Source organism: Copidosoma floridanum, unplaced genomic scaffold (assembly GCF_036245765.1).
Source record: "Copidosoma floridanum isolate Cflo_tuat_1 unplaced genomic scaffold, Cflo_Japanese_pri ptg000009l, whole genome shotgun sequence".
Classification (NCBI taxonomy): domain Eukaryota; kingdom Metazoa; phylum Arthropoda; class Insecta; order Hymenoptera; family Encyrtidae; genus Copidosoma; species Copidosoma floridanum.
In genome coordinates, this window is record NW_028321886.1 from 10,177,108 (window position 1) to 10,197,933 (window position 20,826).

At 36.1% G+C, this 20,826-nt stretch overlaps 3 protein-coding genes across 4 annotated transcripts; 1 reads left to right on the forward strand and 2 right to left on the reverse strand.

Moving 5' to 3' along the window:
- Positions 1-2,948: 2,948 nt before the first annotated feature.
- Positions 2,949-5,692, reverse strand: Seipin (lipid droplet biogenesis associated protein seipin). Its single transcript, XM_023389264.2, has 6 exons — positions 5,012-5,692; positions 4,655-4,918; positions 4,364-4,509; positions 4,076-4,278; positions 3,659-3,977; positions 2,949-3,297 (listed from the first exon to the last, which is right to left on the reverse strand). Exons 2-6 carry the CDS (start codon positions 4,885-4,887, stop codon positions 3,125-3,127), a joined length of 1,074 nt encoding a protein of 357 aa, XP_023245032.2. The 5' UTR covers positions 4,888-4,918; positions 5,012-5,692; the 3' UTR covers positions 2,949-3,124.
- Positions 5,693-6,732: 1,040 nt separating this feature from the next.
- Syngr (synaptogyrin) lies at positions 6,733-12,380 on the forward strand. Its single transcript, XM_014351056.2, has 4 exons — positions 6,733-6,924; positions 9,066-9,289; positions 9,405-9,552; positions 9,853-12,380. The coding sequence occupies exons 1-4, from the start codon at positions 6,823-6,825 to the stop codon at positions 10,063-10,065; spliced, it is 687 nt and encodes a 228-aa protein (XP_014206542.1). The 5' UTR covers positions 6,733-6,822; the 3' UTR covers positions 10,066-12,380.
- A 1,504-nt stretch (positions 12,381-13,884) lies between these two features.
- Positions 13,885-17,855, reverse strand: SCCRO3 (defective in cullin neddylation 1 domain containing SCCRO3). Of its 2 annotated transcripts, none has more exons than XM_089589466.1 (4): positions 17,820-17,855; positions 16,807-16,970; positions 16,427-16,728; positions 13,885-15,742 (listed from the first exon to the last, which is right to left on the reverse strand). In XM_089589466.1, the coding sequence occupies exons 2-4, from the start codon at positions 16,886-16,888 to the stop codon at positions 15,161-15,163; spliced, it is 966 nt and encodes a 321-aa protein (XP_089445592.1). In that variant the 5' UTR covers positions 16,889-16,970; positions 17,820-17,855; the 3' UTR covers positions 13,885-15,160. The 2 variants fall into 2 exon arrangements, with proteins under 2 accessions (XP_089445592.1, XP_014206570.2); XM_014351084.2 differs by lacking the exon at positions 17,820-17,855 and adding an exon at positions 17,511-17,813.
- Between the last annotated feature and the right edge of the window lie 2,971 nt (positions 17,856-20,826).

A 20,826-nucleotide genomic window follows, 5' to 3' on the forward strand; every position in this document is an offset into this window, starting at 1 on the left:
ATAGTATAGTAGTAGTAGCACCTATAGTACTAGTTAAATGCTGTATTAATGATCAATATTATTCAACGTTGCATAATTTCATACGATGACTACTTAATTGATCTCAATCCATCGACAGCAAAGTTTTACAATTGAGCTTTCATGAAATTAATATATCGGTATGTACTAAAAATTCATCCTTCTCGCAATCAAACGAAAGCAGAGCCTTTTACATTTGCATACCTACGAGGCAAAAGTTTCGAATTCCCGGTTAAGTAGACAGAGAGAAGAAGAAAAAAAAAAAAAGAGCGAAGAAAAAAGGAGAGGCCAATAGCAGTGGTAGCAGCAGGTTTCGAAGCAGAAGAAGAGCACAACACAAAAAAGACGAGAGAGAGCGGAGAAGCTCTACAAGTTCGATCGACGTGATTCAAGTCTGGCTATGCGCTGCAGACGGGGATCCGATAACACTCGTATATAAAAGTCAACGATGCTGCCGGCCTTCTGTATTCTCGGTTTTTTTTTGTCCCACGTCTTTTAGAAGATCGAATATCTCGTCGAAAAATGCGCTTACCTCGCCACTTGGATTCCTTGCTTCTGCTTATTTACCTGAATTTTTACGTGCGCTTGAAATTTAAGGGTATACTCGATGTGCTCAGTTTTATCGTCAAGCATAAGTGAAATTAAACATTCATCCGTAAGATACCACTTGGACGGCATTAAATTTACGAAAACTGTGGAAATTAAATCCCAAGTCAATGAGACTTTAGTCGTTTGTTCAAATATGATCACAGATACGTAAATGGCACTCTCTTTTTCTAATAAAAAAAAAGGTTTTTTTTTTGGTAAATGTATCAGTACATAATGAGAAAAATCTGCAGTAATCATGCACTCAGCTTCATAGGATTACGTTTAATGAGGCCACTGGCAGTAAAATATGCAATAACAGTAGTGTGTGTATAGTAATATATTTTAAACCAAGTCCGTTTTCTCTGGCAATTGTGCTATGTGGGTACAATATGTATGAATAAATAAGTATATTTGTAAACAAAAACAGCGATTATTAATGGTCATATGCAATAGCATTGGCAGATAAACCATAAAAAAACATGTGTGCGTACCTCACGTGAAAAAAAAAAAAAAAAAAAAAAAAAAACGAGCAACGTACAAGCATCGACAACAAACAGTAGGTGTGACTAGGAAGGAATCTCTGCTACTACTGTTAATACTGTATACTTATATGTATAATGTGTCCAAGAGATCGAGCGAGCGAGCGAGCGAGAGGTGTCCTCCGCTTATTGTATGTTAATTGTTTCACACGTGCAGTTCGTGAAGATAAACATCGCGTACGGGAGGACGTGAGTATACCTTATAAATATTGGGTAAACCCACCCAATACGGGGGGGGGGGGGAAGCCTATACGTGCCGAGCCCCGAGAAGCCGGTCAGGTGGGAAGAACGAGGGAGCGAAGAGAAAGGAAAAAAAGAGTATCGAGTGCGAGGCGGGCGAGGCATCAGAGGGGGCAAGAGAAATCTCGAGAGGAACACCTGTCCGAATCTCGGGTAACGAGGGATTTCGATGAGGGGAGTAGCAGTAGCCCGAGAGAGGAGGATACGAGGGGAACAAGGACAGCCTTGACGCGCACACGATTGCCTGCTGCTCCTACACTATACTCTTGTACTGCCCATAAAAAACAACGTGTATGGTATATTTATAATGTACGCCATTTTTTCCCCGCTAGAGCGATCGAATTTACATTTTCGATTTCTGCCATCGGCGCTACCTTTAATCGCTACAGGGTTTATGGATTTATAGATGTAACGGGCCACTGCTGAATTCAAATCGCTACAATAAAATATAATCTTTCGGAAGCGAATAAATCAGAGACAAACATTGTATATATGCGCTTCACCGGCAAGGCTTTACCTATAGGATGATGTATTATAGGGTCAAAAATTATGTTTACTTCATTACAACACGATATTTTACACGAAAAAGTTTTATAAGCGGCAAAACTTTTTCCTTAATTTTTTTTCAACTATACTGGTTACTCATAAAGATTTTTTTTTTTTTTTTAAATGTCCGAGTTTAGAAGAAAACGTTCTCGTTTGGGTTCTAGTTTTATTGATCCTGTTAAAAGTACCGCTTGCAGGATAATTAGATTTTACTGCGTGCAGGATTAAAAAAAAAAAAAAAAAAAAAAAAAAAAAAAAAAAAAAAAATATTGAAAAAACACACATGTACTTCGTTCCTTTTTATGCCTATTAGATAAAAGTACAGAAGAAAAGCTGTACATATATATAAATTATATGAGTCGATGCAGCGTACGGGCATTTATCATGTATATAGATATACTTACAAATACAGAGTTAGGTACAAGCAATGGAACACTCATACAACGAGCCTGAACGGAAAAGTGAGTTTTTAATACGGGTATCTCTGCCTTCAACCTCCTCTTTCCTTTCTCTCTCTTTTCTCCTTGTTCACTCGTACATGATATATAGCTATTGAACCATCGGTATATAAAATTATAGGTACGCATGCACCACCACTTTTCTTTGTAAGGGCACTGTTGATAGCACCACTGTTGCCGAGTTGAGTAAATTCAACACAACTTTCATCCACAGAAAAACTCAAAACTAAGTATTTTACTGTTTAACAATAGAATCTAGGACTTTGTCTGATTTTTTAGAAAAGCGCGAAAAACGTTATTTTAATGTTAATGGGATATTTTTTAATTTAACACAAATTTTACAGAAAAAAAGTATATAAAGTCGCTGGTGAGATGGACGTGAACAAGAGGGGAGTTTCTCCCACTTTTGGAATGATTATTACATAACATGACATTGTAGTTCAAAAAATAACAAAAATCGTGTAAAATCAAACAGTACTTTATTAATCATACAAACTTGACTGCAATTATAAAGAAAAAAAAATTCCAAAAACTCAACAGAAAACAATATCCTTATAATTATACATGAAAAAATAGATATCACATAAATTGTTACTTCTAGTGGCCCACAATGGTCAATGAATGTTACGAATGTAAAAAATGTATAGAAAAACATTGTACTCGTTCAGTTCCTATGTACATATTTGGCATCTTTTCGCATTATGCATAACTGGATGCATTAAAAAAGTAATATTGTCATTCGAAAAGTTCCTTTATAGTCGAGTCTTCCAGCAGAGAAGAAATATCCTCGATATAACTGGATTTACTCAAAACTGGACTAGAAGAAGAGGTTGGCTCGCTCTCATTCAATGCTTCTGGAATGTTTTCCAACATTGATGTATATTCCATGGACGAAGTATCTGTACAAACTGAAAAATGTCACACGTATATATACGTACACATTGGGGCTGTCAATCAACAAATGGCGCTTTAATAATGAAAGTAATAAGAAGTAATAGGCAAAGGAATAAAAAAAAATGGTTATTACCCTGGAATTGAAAATTATTTCCGGGGTTGGCGCAATGTACATTGAAAAACGTGAAATGACTAAAAAAAAGTGTATCACAAGACTTGAATAGCGTGTCGAAAATTTTTTTGTCAGTCCTAGGGCCAGGAAAAACACAGAGTAGTTGTAGAGGTGTGTTTGACAAAAAAAATTGACTTCCCTTCAGGAACCCAAAAATTTTTTTTGCGGGGTCCCTCTTATGTAATTTATATACACATACTTACTGTCACCACCGTTGGTCCTTACATCTTTTTCTTTTTCTTCTTGATCTTCATCATCCTCATCATCTTCCGTTGCACCTTTTTCATAATTAAAACTTTCATCTGTATTTTCATCCTCTGAAGAAAAGTGTAGATAGGATAGGATAAACATGAACACTATGAAAAACAAGTTTGTACCAATGCCAACCAATGCTGACAGAATAGGCCAGTGAAACATCAAGTAACGTAGGCCAAACAAATGAGCATTTATAATAATTGTGGCCGAATAAAATTCAATGTGTCTTGACTGAATTTCCACATAGATTATTGTAACTGGATGACTCTGATGAAAAAAAAAGAAAGAAATTTGTTTAAATTCATTCCTAAAATAAAAAATGAACTACAATAACAATACGATTTTGGCAAGTCCATGCTACCGACCTGATCTTCTTCAAAGTTTCCAAAGAGTTCAAGATTGACACTTTGTTTCTCCTCAAAAGTACCAAATATCATCATAGGTGAAAACGTCAGAGTGGTCAAGGTATGCAGCAGAGCACTGCGATAGTGCAGCATGGCAGATCTGCAAGCGTGTTCAACCAGCACACCATCGCGACTGCGTAGCTGAGCACAGACCATGAACATGCCTGATGAATAAAAGGTACAGACCAATAAATAAATAAACAAAAGACTAGATGTGACATTATAATAAAAAATTGGATGGATGATTACCAAGCTCTCTGTTAGCCGGTGACTCAGGCATTTCCAGTTGCAAATGGACTTTGTAAGGCTGCCCGACCATCAGCAACTGCTGCTTCTTGGTCAGTTGCACGTAGGCCGAGGGAAAGCTGCAGACACCTTTGTCTTTGTCGCACGACCTTTAAAGTAGTTCAACGTCAGGGGCTAAGGACTACAAGCGAGTACAAGTAGGTGTCCAAGTTCGACATATGTAATTTATTGGTGATGATAATTACAAAAATATAACAAAGCATACAATGAAAAAAATCAACTAATGATACTTACTTGAATTGAAGATTGACCGGCCTGATGTAGGTCATGCTGGGCATGTAGGCGTAATAAAAAGCGGTGTAGAGGAATATCGAGAGCCAGATGATGACGACTCCGGTGACGAGAACGAGGCCACCGCGGAAGACAGCATCTTTGGCAGACTGGATGCCCTCGCTCGTTCGCTTTTGCACGTTGAACCAGCGCTCGTTGATCCTCTGAACGATACTTGTCAGCAGCAGCAGAAGCATTTTCGACGACAACCGATGGACTTGTGTACTGCTTTGGTAAGTATGGATAGCGAGTTTTTGTGACTTTTTTTCAAGCAGTGACCAAGTACTTAAACAAACTATGTACTGCAACCGGTAAACATACCTATACACTGCGACAAAGTTGGCCCGGTCTTCGGCGTGTCTTTTTGCCGGCGTTTTCAGTTATAAAACCGAGTACTTATCCGTGTTCAGTAATAATTCAATATCCCACGGATAAGATAAGGCATACTGTAGGTGTATGTGTGTTGCGTGGTCAACATGCCCCCACGAGGCACTGGGCCACTTTCCAAAAAAAGCCCCGTGAACACGTATTCGCATTCGCACTCAATAGATATCAGCATATTTTGCAAGTAGGTAATTTATGGATCACGTGTTTAATAAGTTAATGTGAAGTTGCAAGTGATGGATACGAGAATGGATTTATTTAAAACCTATAAGCACTAGGGCGCATTGCTTTGCAAAGATTCATAACTCGTTAACGTCAATTACTGGAGTATACCGAATGATAAGAGCCGAACTAAAATTTCACTCAGATCAGAAAAATCAGCGTATTTATCAGCACTATTTTACATCATCGGTGGAGCTCGACCTTACATAACCTCATCCAAAATATAATATGCGTTAATTTATACGGTCACATTTTACGAGCGCAGCCCAGAGTTTGCTCGTTTCAAGCTCCAAGCGATGTTTATTACAGTGGTAATGGGTTATCACATTGTTATTTTCGCGTCTCTGTATCAATTTCGTTTTCGCACGTAAACACCGATTTTATCTGTCAAAACAATACACATTGCACCTACGTGTGTGCATGTTTGTGCATGTATGTTGTGTGTGTGTGTATAGCGTATACTCCATGTCGGTAAGTGAGTACGCTGCAGTCCGGGGTAATGGACACTCTACGCGTAAAATCGAGCTAAAATTACGAATCACTGATTCGTGCACGAATAAAATAATTATCGTTTTTTCATAGTGTTAGACACATAAGTATTTACAATAAGTAACAAATTGTATTGTAAAAAAGTAACAAATTTTCATTTTGCATCGGAAAATTTTTCATAAAAAAAAAAAAAAAAAAAAAAAAGTTTAAATTCCACCGAGCGTATACTTTCATAGTTATTGACGTTGGGGGTTGGACACTGCCGAAGTCAGATACTCGGATGGAAGCATCAACGAGAGCACACGTGTATTGTGCATTCATCGAGGTAGGGGAAAAAAAAAAATACTGAAAAAAAAGACACTTTGAAAGAAATAAGTACATCTAATAGAAACGAGTGGTTGTAACGTCACTCGATTAATTGTATATTTTATCGACCACGAGAGAAAGTAAAAAATGTGACGGCATCGTGGTGGCAACACTGCCCCCAGTTGTTGCCAACCTGCACGAAAAAGTACGCGCGCGGACGTTCGAATCAACGATCAGCAATGCCAGCCCTTAACTCCCGAGCCACCGTCATCATAAAGGAGTGTTCCTCCCGACACGAGAGCAACGCTCATGTTTTGAAAAGCAGTATCCGTGTGGCCGACATCGTAAGCGCGAGTTGGGAAAAAACAATAAGTATGATATTATCAACAGGGGATAAAAAAAAATGATGCGGGGGTGAATTCAACTGGCGATTGATCGCGCCCCCCCCCCCCCACTGTACAATGTATTGTGTACACCCTGCGCTCCAAGCACCTCCGACCGGCGCGCAAGCTCCTTCGATGCATCACATCAGGTGAGTAGGTACATATGATAAAACAAAACGAAGGAGCGCAGGCGCCGAGCCCCGATGGGGTGTCCCCCACGCACTAGCCTTCCAGCAGCGATAACCAGGAGGGCACAAGTGAGGGAGCTTTTCGAAAAGCTCTGCTCGTCATCGCCACCGAGAGCCTGCAGTTGTCGAGGCAGCCCCTCACTCGGTCGCTAAGCCTAAAATGGACGTCGGCGGAGCTTACGGTGGTGGCAAGGCCGGGGCGGCCTTCGACCCCATCACCTTCGTCCAGAGGCCCCAGGTCATCCTCCGGGGCGTGTGCCTGGTGAGTGCGCCTCCTCCAACTTCTTCTTAATCGAACATCGTGAAAGCTCCTCTTACGCGTATACCCCCATGCACAACCAACCTTGATGCCATACGATACCCCAATATCCTGGGGGCCCCTCCAAGGGCGTGGGGAGAAAAAAAAATAATGTGCGCGTCACTTGACGGCCCCCCTCGGGATCGACCGTGTGCCACGTCAAGGGGAGCGGGATCCTTGACTCGCCAGCAATATAGCATTGGACGGGGGAGCGCGCGTAAGCACGAGGTGGACTTGAACCTTTTGCCGTTCCTACGTATTATATTGCCTTGTGTCGTCACGCGCAGAATCAGCCCCGCGCATCATCGTATACATATGTATATTCTTACCCCTCATATACCAAGTACATACGTCTTCTTCTTGGCATGCTCTTTCCCGTGGCCCTCTTGTTTTCATACCATCCGACACTCCTCGGTCGATCACCGTCACCACCGTGGCGAAATACATGTTTTAGTTTTTTTACGGTTTATTTTCACCTTTTTAGCGCAAGGCACACTTGGTTATTTTATTATCTCGTGTTACACGGCGACGAACGCAACTTTCTTGAGGATTTTTTATTTCTTCCGTCGAATATTGATTGACGGTTCGCGTGGATTTACCACTCCATTGCCGTTTCGGCTCTGCTACGTGAATAATTTTAAACCTGTACTTCAATGCCAATTCCGTAGATCACCCCGATTATCATCACGTGGAATGAGTACTCGATGCACGAGCAGTGCAGGTGAGATGTGGGTCTCTCTGGCTTCGGAAGAAGTGCTCCACTTGGTTGTGTAAAAGACACCTAACGAGAAAACCAAGTGGTGTTTGAATAATAAAGTATACTTACCTCTCGCGATGATGAATTTTTAAAACAAATCCACAGCCTGTCTTATTGACAAACTTAAAAATGGGTCATTTCACTCCGTGACCCACATCAGTTTCTTTTTTTTTTTTTTTTTTTTTTTTCTATCTGACCGAACATCTCGTCATTCTTTTATACCATAAACAAAAATGTTGCTACCTCGTTGGCAGTCGAGTAATTTTTCAACCCAATCAAGTCTGCAAGTAAGAATGTGAAAGACTCGTTAACACAACGTATAGGTGCAAAGTGTACCTAATAACGAACGGCTGATCCGTGCGTGTAGAACATTAGAAAGCTCGTACCAAATAACACCTCTGAAGAAATTTGTTACGCTTAAAACAAGAAAATAGTATTTGTGAACATCCATTTATTTACTAGTCATTGTTTTTTAATCGTACTCATTTATTTGTGCCCCTGTGATTTTAGCGTTGATTTAGGGTCACTGATAAAAATTGTGATTGTACGTATTCTCTTTCTCTTGTCCCGCTGGTTGACTTTGCTTTCAAAGCTTCGTAGTGCACCTCTACACAAATGCACGGCCATACGCTCTCTCTCTCACGAGCACAGCTGGCTGTGTTTGAGAGTAAAATATTGTCGACCGTGACCAATGAGCTCGAGCGTATCGATAAAAATATAACCGAGTCCCTCACCTCAAGATTATTATTTTCGATGATTACTTCCATACGTAGCTGATCAATTTTCGTGAAAAATTAGTTATTCCTTGGAATTTTTTTTTATCAAAGAAAAATTTATTCATTTTAGGTTCAATGGCTGAAAAATTATGAGTGGGATGAAAAAAAAAAAAAAAAAAAAAAAATGAACAACAAAAATAGTCATATCGGAAGCGGTCGTTGGCTCTGTGGTTAGTTAGCGTACAGCTGGTGAAATGAATGTTTTTTCACCAGAAGAGTACTCTAGATTATAGTTATCAAAATTTTCCATCGACTTTTTAGGGTGTTCCCTCCACCCCATGCATACATTTGAAAAACCTGGCTGGAATCGCGATGTGTTGTTCAATAAAAAAGCAAATAAGTGTGTATTGAAAATATTATCGTTGCAAGCAGTAAAATCTTATAACAAAAAGGCTAAATAAATAGGATTAATTGCAAAATCAGGTATACTATAGGATGTATTGATCGAGTACTTTCACCCACAAAGGTAATGCGGGGCCCTTGTGAACTCATGCTGCCAAGTTTACTGTTATCAACACGTAAAAAAAAAAAATTAATAAAAAAGTGACACCAATCCTTGCGTCTGTTTACAGTTTTCTTCGTTAATCGTCTATTCGTGCATAAGCGGCAAGGGCTACATCGAAAAGGACGGCAAAGACGTCTGCCTGTACAATGGGGACGCGAGCGCGTGCAGCTACGGCAAGATCGTCGGCTTTCTCGGGCTAGTCGGGAGTATTGGCTTCTTGGTCGGAGAGTACCTCTTCGAGCAAATGTCATCCGTGAAGACTCGCAAACACTATGTCCTCGGTGACCTTGGGTGCGTACACGTGCACTTGATAATTTCTCTCGACTTTGACATTCATAAGTAATATCCACTCTTTCGAAAACGCGTCACGATCATCGTAATCAAAGAATCGCGTTTGCTCTTGCAGTTTCTCGTCCTTCTGGGCTTTTCTCTACTTCATAGCCTTTTGCTGGCTGTCAAGCGCGTGGAACAAGACCGAAGAGCCCGAGAACCATTACGGAACGACAAGCGCCCAGTTCGCCATACTTTTATCTTTCTGTTCCATCGTAACTTGGGTAAGTGCCCCTTTCAAGTACTCTTACGTGTATATAATTATGTAGGTATACGATTCGTTTCAAATGCAACACCATCGCTTTCACTTTCTTAAAATTCCATGTGTGTAGTGATCAATGTATGAAATAATATGCGTAGAGAAAGCAAAACAAAAAAAAAAAAAAGAAAATGAAAAACCTTCCGTCGAGGTTGGCGAAAGAAAAAAAGGTTCATTGGGATGAGTATACATACGCAACAGCGATAACATTTCTGTAATCAACATGTTTTTTTTTTGTTCATGCGCATGCTTGACTCAACGGTAGGCTGGCTGCTCGTGGTTCGCGTACCAGCGGTTCAAGCAGGGCGTGGATCCAGCCTTCGCCTCGACCTTCGAGGCCGATCCCTCCGGCGGCCAGGGCTACTCGAGCTACCCGGACGGCACGGACGCCGCGTACCAGGACCCACCTTTTGCCCAGCAGCAGCAACAGTACCAGCAACAGAGACCAATGGGCGACTTCCAGGCCCCGACTTATTGAGTCGCGAGTTCTCATCCGGGTTGAGCCGTAAGACGCGCGGACGCACTCATGATGGTTCGACCGCTGTGTCCATCTGCCAACTATGCGTTGATCAAACTTATGAAACGGTTGCTCGTGTTTCTTTACATTTTCAACATTTTTTTCGTTACTGCTGAATGAATAGATCACCACTGCTCCTGCTGCTGAATCTCGCCAGTTTCTCATCGACCTCTTCATCTTTTTTGTTTTATTTTATTTTCTTTTTTTTTTAATGCTTAGATGCACCGCAATTGAAGTTAACTTGGGGGTCGATCGGAAAATAAAAAAAAAAGCAAAAAACAGCGTGACATTACACTGTACACATTCATTCTAATGCATGTAAGTTGGTGAAAACACATGCATAAATGCACACAGGCTATGTATATTGTAACGTTGTATTGTGTTCGAAGTATTCGCAAGCGCAAAGTGCAAGAATTCATTAATGCGTGATATACTTAGGGAAAATATCCTACAGAATAGCCGTTCAAAATATGCTTAAAATACAAACATATTGTACTTATCGAGAGAAGAAAAAAAAAAAAAAAAAAAAAAAAAAAAGAGAGAGATATGAATGAGCTACACATCACCATGTTGATAATGATCCGTTGTTTCATTTTCATACTGCAGAGCATTCGCCCTTATCGTGTCGGTACGAATGGTTATTTATTGTTAAGACTGTAGAATTTAGGATTATTTACTAATAGTTGTGCTGTTGAGATGTGTATCAAAATTTATTGCTCGACATATGAAAACAATGTAAAGGTACAAATGTACATATTTAAAAACTATTCCAAAATTCACTTTAATGATACGGCTCTAAAGTGTTTGGACGCATGCTAACGAAATAAATGAATAAACTTCCAGTTTTTGTTTAAAGAGATAATCTTCACGTTTATGCAACGTAGTACTGATTTTTTTCTTGTATTTCTTCATCTTACTTTGTACCAAGTCAAATAATACGAAAAACCATCTTAAAACATACAAGTTTTAAACTTGAAAAAGGTTTTTTTTATTGATTAGTTAATATTAATGGTCCAGCAAAATAATTATACTCGAAATAGCCTAGATAGGACCATAAACTCAGTCAAGTAATAGGGACATGCGTTAGTTTGTTTGACAAACTTAATTTATTATATTAAAAAAATACCGTACATCGCACTGTATTTAAAAGATCGTCAGTGCCAAGCTTAAACTTCACTGAAATTTTATTTGGATTTAAATTTTAGGGATGTGCTTAGAAAAATCTGTGTGATTATAATAAAATTTTGCATCCACGAAAAAGTTTATTTTCTATTAACAACAAATTATGATTAAAAAAAAAAAACGTATAGCTGCTAAAATATGTAAAAATAAACCAAATTATTCAACAAAAAATATTATGAATAGTTTAGTAAATTAAATTTACCACGAAACTTTTTAAGCAAAAATTTAAGTTAGATTTGATGGTTCACTCACCCTACCGCTATAAGAAATGCCCTTCCTTGTACAATGAAAAGATCTCAAGGCTCAAAAATATTATCATCATTAATGTACATTTAATGAAACACAACTTTAAGTTGTACATGAAAATAAAAGTGACGAAATGCTTGTATCTTGATAGATAACTTATGATTGTGCACATATCTTTTTTTTAACTTAAAATTATCCGTGATCCATAATACCATAGGTTGATCGTGAGATTTTTATTATGATAAGGTATTTAAAAGTGTTTGTATTTTTTATATCATTTATGTTGTGCAGTATTACAGAAACGCGTGTAATTACGAGATTTTGAGACGTGCACTAGATTGGTATTGTAGATTTTGTTGACCCGTAATCTAGATATATTATTAACATGACTGTTGAGAGTGGTTCATTAGTTTTACAATTGAAAATATGTAAATGTAATCTTACAAGTTCAATATTTAAAAATATCTTCTTGAAACTTATCGCTATCTCGATTCACCAAACAAATCTGCAATGAAAGATAAGGCAACGTTTATCCCATGAATAAAAGCAAAGCTTTGACTATTTTTAACGAATTGAACAGGCTATTGTATTAATACGACAAATTAATTACTGTGAATTCATTACCGTTAAGCAACTCAACGGGGATCTTAACAGCCCATAACTACTGTCATGTGTAATTACCGAAATAACCGAAAAAATTTATTCAATGTATATACAATTATGTTGAACCTTCACAAACTGTATGGGAACTATTAATTTCAGCATACTGTGAAAATTTAAATGTAACATAGACTTCAAATGTCAAAATCAATTCCATAAAGTTTCAAATAAATGTTATTTTATTGTTAGACGTAATTCAATCCATATATTTATTAATTATTACTAAAACATACAATTTTAAAAAAATCAAAGAATATGAAATAAATAAGTCGTAAGACTAAATTGAAACAAATTTATGAATTAATGTTCATCAATTCGCAAATATATAATATTCGATGTAACTAGTTACAAACACATACATTTTTTTGCTTGATATTTGAATTTTGTCTATCGGCTTGTTGGCACTTTCCATTGTAGAATATAAATAAGCGATTTTTTTGTGCTTTAGTTTACCGATCCCCATCTTTTAATACGTTTCCTTCAATCTTAAATTTTTCACTCACATGTTATTATTTTGAGTCAAGTTAATACGCAGTAATTGTAAATATCAAAATTTTAATGTAACACATTATGTAAATGTACAACACAGCTCTTTGCCAATACATTTCCTATTTACATATATCATTATAAACTGTAATGATAAAGGCCACGTATATTTTGTAATTAAGGAAGTGTAACTGTTGCAAACTGCATAACTGCATGAAATGAAACTTAAAATACACTTTTTAATATTTTTAGTTCATATTTCACAGTGAGTGCTTGTATGGTAGCAATTAATGAATTCATTAAACATTATTATTATTATTGTTTATGTAATAAACCAAAATTGTATGAACATTATTTACATTACGTTTAACTTAATCAAACTGAGTAGAAAAATTATGAATTTAATTGATAGTTCATGACTACAAATCATTCTGGTTTGTATTTCATCATTTGCAGAAACATAAATCATAAACCTTCCAGTTGGTGCCTTTTTAAAGAAAATCTTATATGTAAATATCACTTAATTATCATTTCTCCTTTCGACATCGATTAAACAACTAGTCCACAAGTTTCAAAAAGTATCATATACTATACATTCTTTATACTGAATAAGTATGCAGCACCTATCTAATTAACCGATCATTTTTATGCATCGTGACACAACAGACGTTAATTTACCATGAAATGTTGGAATATATACATATAGATGCAAAACAAAATTTCAAGGTTTATGAAGAGAAATCGACGAACAGTATATGAGTACAACGGTATAAAATAGTTTAAGAAGTGGTAGTTTTCGAAGCTGGTGGCGCATGTAGCCGGGGTAAGCACCAGGCCCGGGGGGCCTGCGAAGTATAGCCCAGGTTGGGGGCGCACCAGGTGCGAATCCTATTTTTCCTACCGAGGGCTCACCCGACCCTCAAAAACGCCCGAGGTAGGGAAAGTCATTCTTCATCACAAAAATTTTATATCAGTGCTGCAAAATAAGTTCCAATAAATAAAGACTAGATTGTTATTTCAATAATTGCACAAACTTTTCTTTTATTTTCAACAAATAATATGAAGTTTAATTTTCATGTAGTTGTATAAATGTTAAAGAATCGTAATGATTAAAAAAAAAAAAATTTTTGTACAAAACATCTATGTAGTCAAAAACATTGATTGATCCAGAAAATTTTTTTCTATAAATTATTATAAGTCGTTGGATTTACGTTTTTTATACAACTTTGATTTTTTTCTTTCATTAGAATTCTACATTCAATAATAATAATAAATGAACTAATTCGAGCATATATATACATACATATGTTACGTATCACAAGTTTAGATCAGTGTATTATGTTCAACTTGATACTTGCACTGTTCTGAATTTACATGTATCCATCGAAACACACCTATATTTACGTATATGTACAAGTTAATATCTTACGTAGATCACGGACCGTAAGTATCTTAAATTAAACAACAGATACACGTTTGATTTGATCACAAAGTATTGTATTAAAAATACAGTAAAATATAAAAGTTGCAAAAGCCGGTGATTTACGTAACTAACAATAATAGTAGCAGTAAAAACATGTGTAAGACTAAAAAATATTATTTATAAAACCTTTATGTCCAACACGCACATGTGCATTTTTTTATGTACACGCATATTTACTCATACGATCGTATATAACTTTCTATAAAAATCACGCTTTTTGATACCTTAAAATTGAAAAAATCCTTCTTTCTGTATAATATCCTATCCCTTAAGTTGTTTTCGATTCTCTGAAATTACGCAACGAGTTTGGAAACTATTTGTCCGAAAATTCACTATTTCACAACAGTAATAACATTATTGGATAGTGCAAATTAAATTAAACACATTTTTCTTTGTTAGTACTCTATGTATTACGATTACCCGATTGCTAGTAAAGGTTGCAATATCGATTTTTGTCAGGATGGGGACTTAAAATAATTAGACGCAGAGATCGCAAGCTAAAACGAAAGACGCTATAAAAATTTTGTTCTCAAGTTAGAATACTATGGTTTATATAAAACCTACTCGGTTTTATTCTGAAAATTAATTTACCTTAGCATTTTTTTGTTTTGTCATTGCAAAATTAAGCTTGTTTTTTTTAGGGATAATTTGTTCACATTTATTAAGTTTGGTCCATGTTAAAGTCATACTCATAATTTAAATCTTTCATCATTATCTCGATGGCTCGAGTTAACGAAGTGCAATCTCAACTTTGTTACAAAAGAAGCTTTACAGTGATGCTATTAGGGTGGAAAAAAAAAAAAATTCTGAGACGGAACTTTTTTTTCAGTCAATTTGGAGTAGTAGCGCTTTATATTCCAAGTAAACTGGAGTTGGCACTTTTTTCAACCGAGCGGTGCCACAAATATTTGTTAAAACTGCACTGAAATGAATTTAAAAACAAACATCTATCAAAAGATTGAAAAAATCAGTCGTGTTGTTAAAAAATGGTTTTAATGATCAGTCCTTGAGAAAATCGTTTTTGGTGACGTTTTGATTCATTTGATCATTTTCGTACTCTACGAAGTCATCAAAAAGACTTGGCCATGCCTCGGCATCGTCGTACGCGCTTAGATCGTCACCAATGCTTTCGGCAAAATTCAAAAACATATTCCACGTGTCCCTGGGTATACCCCTGACCGGATGGCTTTCGAGAAAATTGAGCCATCGCTCGAGCAACGGAGGCTCGCGTATCGTAAAAACCAGCCTCCACAAGACAATGGCCATATCAGCAGGCAATATTCGCTGACCCGAGCTTACGTCAAGCCCAAAGCGAAATGTAAATCTGTAGAGATCTTTGAACAATTCAGCGTTCGTTTTCAGCTCCTCGACAATGTCAGGCAATCGATGCTGAATACCCTTGATACTGTCGACCCTCATAGCCTTCAGGCCTTGAATGAACTCTTGCCGCGTAAACTGGCACATCTGCTCGGCATTTAATTTCCATGCAAGTACCAGTACCTTGAATTCGTCTGGCGAAAGCTGCAGATCCGTGCAAAGTTTTTCCATGCCGTCTGCCAATATGAGGTCTTCCCGCGAATCCTTCGCCAGGCCGATAATATTGAATTATTAACGTTGACAAAATAAGTGTAATAAAATGCTAATATACAACAGCTTTTGCCACAAAATTAGATTTAAAAAAAAAATTTTTTTTTTAAACTCACTAATTTACGTTTACGAATAAACAGTAAACAGAACTCTACGGTTTATCGATGATAAAAATGCGATTAAAAATTTTATGACGTAGCATCAAAGTATCACATTTCGTGAACATTCTTTCGTGATACACTTGTTGAGAAATCTGTTGAATAGATAACCGTAGTATAATCACTGTGGTATTTTAGTTTTTGTAATACTTTTTAAACTTCAACTGGCAAATGAAGCTGTTTGTCCCAGATTAATTGAGTATAGTAAAATTGAGACTGTTAATGTAAATTCATCGATTGAATTCGCAAAGACAAGAGAAAAATACCCTTCGACAGAAAATGTTACTTTTCTCCCCAAACACTGGGATGAAGGTTGTATACTTTCAGATGCGTAAAATATGTTAAATATAAACACACCAGGGGCGAAATTAAATAATGCTCATATCGCTATAGCTTCAACTCTGGTGACATTACAAATATAGTACACATGCGATCTGAAACATTGTTTACTTTGTCGTCCTTGGTGTTGTAATGTCATACTTATCATCTATTATTTAAATATATCATATTGAATGATTACCTTGTAACACTCAAAAAGTGAGTGGATTCTAACTTCCGACGGTTCTTTTTGTTTACATTCCGTTGCTGTGCTGACAGCAATACTCGTCGCCGATTTGTTCGAAGGGGGCAACTTTGAGTAAAAACTACGCAAGCTACCTTGGACTATGGGCATGGAGCTACAATTATCCAAATCCACGCCGTTAAACGGTGTCGTATTGTTTATGGTGGTTCTTTTATTCCCGTTGACTTGAGACTCTACCGTTTTGTGTGAATGATTTTGACTTTGATTGTGTTGAAACAAAGTGCGTAATTCCATTGTTTCTGTTTCAAGCAATTACACCGTCGAATGATAAATCTTAATAGTTTTACGTGAAAAGTGCAAATGAAAAATAATAATACCTTCTTTGAGATCCAAGACGGGTGATTGGTTTTCTGTAACTGGTGGAGGAGACACCTTAAAACATGATAAACAGTTTCCCATTGATGCTTTTCTGTTCGAAACGAAACAACGATTGCCCCTTGCATCAGTGATTCAGTCTTAAATTTACGGTCTTGCTCAAAAACTGAAAAAAAACTCATTTGCCTCGATAAAAATATTTTTCATTGAATTAAAATTTTTCAGAGTCATTTAAATTAAAAGTATGAAAGAGTTTGTACGCCAAAATTAGTAAATTTGATGAAAAATGATGAAATATTGAAATCGTGTCGATTTAAAGTGTTACAAAATCATGAAAAGCTGACAATCTATAAAACTGCAAAAACAAAATAGTTAGGTATACTGCAGACTACTTAAAAAAAAGTGGAGTTGTCTAAAGATCGATGATACTGTATTGTAAGTAAAGGAAAATTTTTCATAATTGTGGTAATATTGACAAAACTTTACAAGAAACAGTTGAGTATTACACAGTAGTTGATTGAAGTTGAAGTATATTTTTAGGTTAAGTACTATTAGGTTCCGATTGAGTTGCAGTTAACAATAAGTTTATTTGAGAAAAAATGACGAAATTATAAAAGACATTAATGTGCAAGTAAAACCAAGCTGGAGAACCATTTAAAAGCCAAGGATGAAAACAACTTAAAATGAACATAGAAAGTGCACCTGCCTTGTCATTATGACGAAAGAAATCGGTGCTGGCGTTGGCCCTGGATGGGATTCCCCATTCCGAATTTTTAGATTTTGTCCGTGATTGAAGTCACATTTATCGCATAATAATAAAAGTAATAACATCGGTGAAAATAAAAACAACTTTACACTGCTCTTGCGAGCAAATTTGCCTAAGAATGGCATAAACAAATGTAAAAAGAGAGGAACCAAACAGAGAAGCAGTAACACAGTGGAGAGCCTTAGTCAGATCTCCTTGTCCGTATGTGTTAGTATGTACGTGCGCGCACACCCACAAACACATACATACACTGTCGTCAAGTACGGCGAGATGATCAGCAGCTGCAGTATATATAGGTACGCAGCGGCAGCAGGTGACGTTGTTCGCACTGATGCGTCGCTATATAACATATGGTCACCGTCCTCGTCATTCGCTCCCCTACGAGCTACGAGAATCTAAGTATTGTCAGCAGCCGCAGTGTATTTAGGTACCATAAATATATATAATGATAGAGACAACACTCTAATCAGCTGCTGCTATGTATATGTACACACATACTTTACTGCTTCTTGGGAAAAGTGCAAAAAGCAAAGGAGGGAGCAAGACACCTTGATAGAAGCATAAAAGTCGGACCTGTCCGTCCAAAATTTATTTTTCATTTTAGAATTAAGTGTTAAGCGTTACTGATCCTTGCTGTAGTTATTGCAATGACTTGTAAATGACGAATTTTTTTTTTTTTTTTTTTAGATTTTAAATAACCATAATCCATAATCTATCAATAATAACGAACTGAGTAGAGTAAACGGAATGAAGGTGTTGTTGGTAAATATTTATCTACAGTACCAGCATGACAATAGTGAAATGAGATTTTTCATTCTTTCATTTCGATTTTTTCTTCTAGTTTCCAACAACTTTTTTTTTTACTATATGATATACCTTTCATCAATCGATGATTGTTTAAGTATTGTCTCATGCAGCGATTGTGTTAGTATATTGAATAATTTCACAGCTCTTCATTCTATGCAGATTTATTCGAATAGGTAGTACATATTAAATATCATGAGATTTATGACTTTTGTTAGTTTTCATTATAATAATAAAATAAATAAATGTTACTCTTTGTTTCATCCTAAAATTTTCAATGAAAAAATTAATGGAAAAAAGAAAAAAGACCTCGAGTTCGGATATCTGGATGATTGAAAGACACCGTTTTAAAACATAGTTGATACGTAAAGTACAAATGCATACGATCAATTTTCTCACAAGTGGACATTTGAATTTTCAAATTACTTAAGAAATTGATCAGCAATAATTATCTAAAATTTAACACTGCACGATTTCGCTATCTGTAGTATAAAGTAAATTTATGAACAAGGGAACTCTCTTATCGACTCGCACGAAACATGATGGATGTTGGTGACCTCTAGCATTTATTATGAAAATTTTTGTTGATAGTTTGGAGGACACTTTCGTACATTGCGTAACATTTTTTCACTTATAAAACAGATAAAAACGTAAACACATACACGTAAAAACACATAATATTTATAATAAAAAGTTGGAAGAAAAATAAATGGTTTTGGTGCTTAGAAAGCAATTACTTAATGAATAATTAATACATGCGGTGAAAAATATTTATTTCTTACATTTTCTTTAGACACCCCACATTTTAAGTACTGCTTTTTTTGTCAATTTCATGATGCGTCAGAATTATAAAATAGCATGAATCAAGACTATAAATAAAATCATAATGTATACCAAACGTAATAATTATGCTGTGTTTTTTTACTCTAGTAACTTTTATTGAAATTTTAGTCAATAGGATTCAGGATATAAGACTTGTAAAAAGTAAATCGTTCATACTTTCTGTTTTGTTGTATTGATTATGCTTCTGAAAAAGTAACGCTGATACTTACGAGCCACATTATTAATGTAGTAAGTCGGTCGTACTTATTATTTGTATAATTCAAAATTTTGAATACCGATAAATAATACATGTGGGCAAAATTGAATAAATAAATGAATATATGATGGTTTTGCACCCATGCTGTTCAATAGTATAATTTTTTACTAATTTTTCTGCTTTTTGCTGACAATTATTGGTCTTATTCTCTTACACTTATTAAACATGTTTTCAAAAGATTTTTAGAGAAAAACTGTACTTTTGCAATATACACTGCTATTTTTCAAAAACCAAGTACTTTTAATACTTAATTTGACAAGTATGTGAATACACGTACATAAAAAGATATATTGCATTTGCATAAATATTCAGTAATTACGAATTCATTACTCTGAACTAAACAATTATTGTACTTATCAAAGTACAATCATTATACTATGTACTAAAAAATTATTGTTATCCATGAATAATCTCTAAAAAATCAGCAATGTTGTATACAAGGCATTTCATATCCGTCGTATAATAATAATTTATCCATACTACCTCGCGGGATGTATAATATACTACTACGTCACGAAGGGAGTAAGCACGAGTTTTCATCCTGACTCAAAAACTGTATTCACTGATCGAAAGAAAGTATTTTTTCTTTCTTCACACGTTCGACTCTCCCACGTTTTTTTTTGCTATTACATTGTAAATCGCCGACTGTATGCTGCTAATTTTACAAAAGTGTTTATTAGAAGAAAAACATATTAAAATTGAAAACTGATATAAAATATCCAATGTAAAAAAAGCAATCTCCTAAAACTTGAAAAACGCTTGTAAAAATCACAACAGTGATCAATAATTGTGGTTCTTTACGAAAAAAAAAAAAAAAAAAAAAAAAAGTACCAAACTAGTAAAAATGAAAAATATTGCCATTTTTGCAAAAAAGTATGATTTATTTCTTAGAAATTAATTGTGCGCTCCATATGAAATCTCGACTAAGGTTTTTGTAAAGTCAATTTTGGACATGTCATTTGTGTGCCTCTTTTCCCGTGCACCGACGTGTAAATGTCCATGGAGTTTGGCAGGGCAGAACGATCAGGTATTAATGCTACGAGTTTAGCTGAGAGACGCACGAAAAGGGAAAGGGAGCAACGAAGACAGAGGAGCGAAAGAAGAATCACCACAGTGGGAAGTTGAAAATTACGGTAGATCCATTGCCAGAAGAACGTAACGAGTGAGCTAGAAAGAAGTGGAAGAAGCAGAGAGAGAGAGAGAAAGGGAAGGTATCTTTCGAGTCGAGTACGGCAGTTATGGTTGTCGTCGTTGCTGCCGTCATCAGTATACCCTATATAATTATGTATACCAACCCTCACAAGCGCGAGTTTACGAGAAGGTGCTCGCGTGTGGACGTGGCCGCGTTTAGCC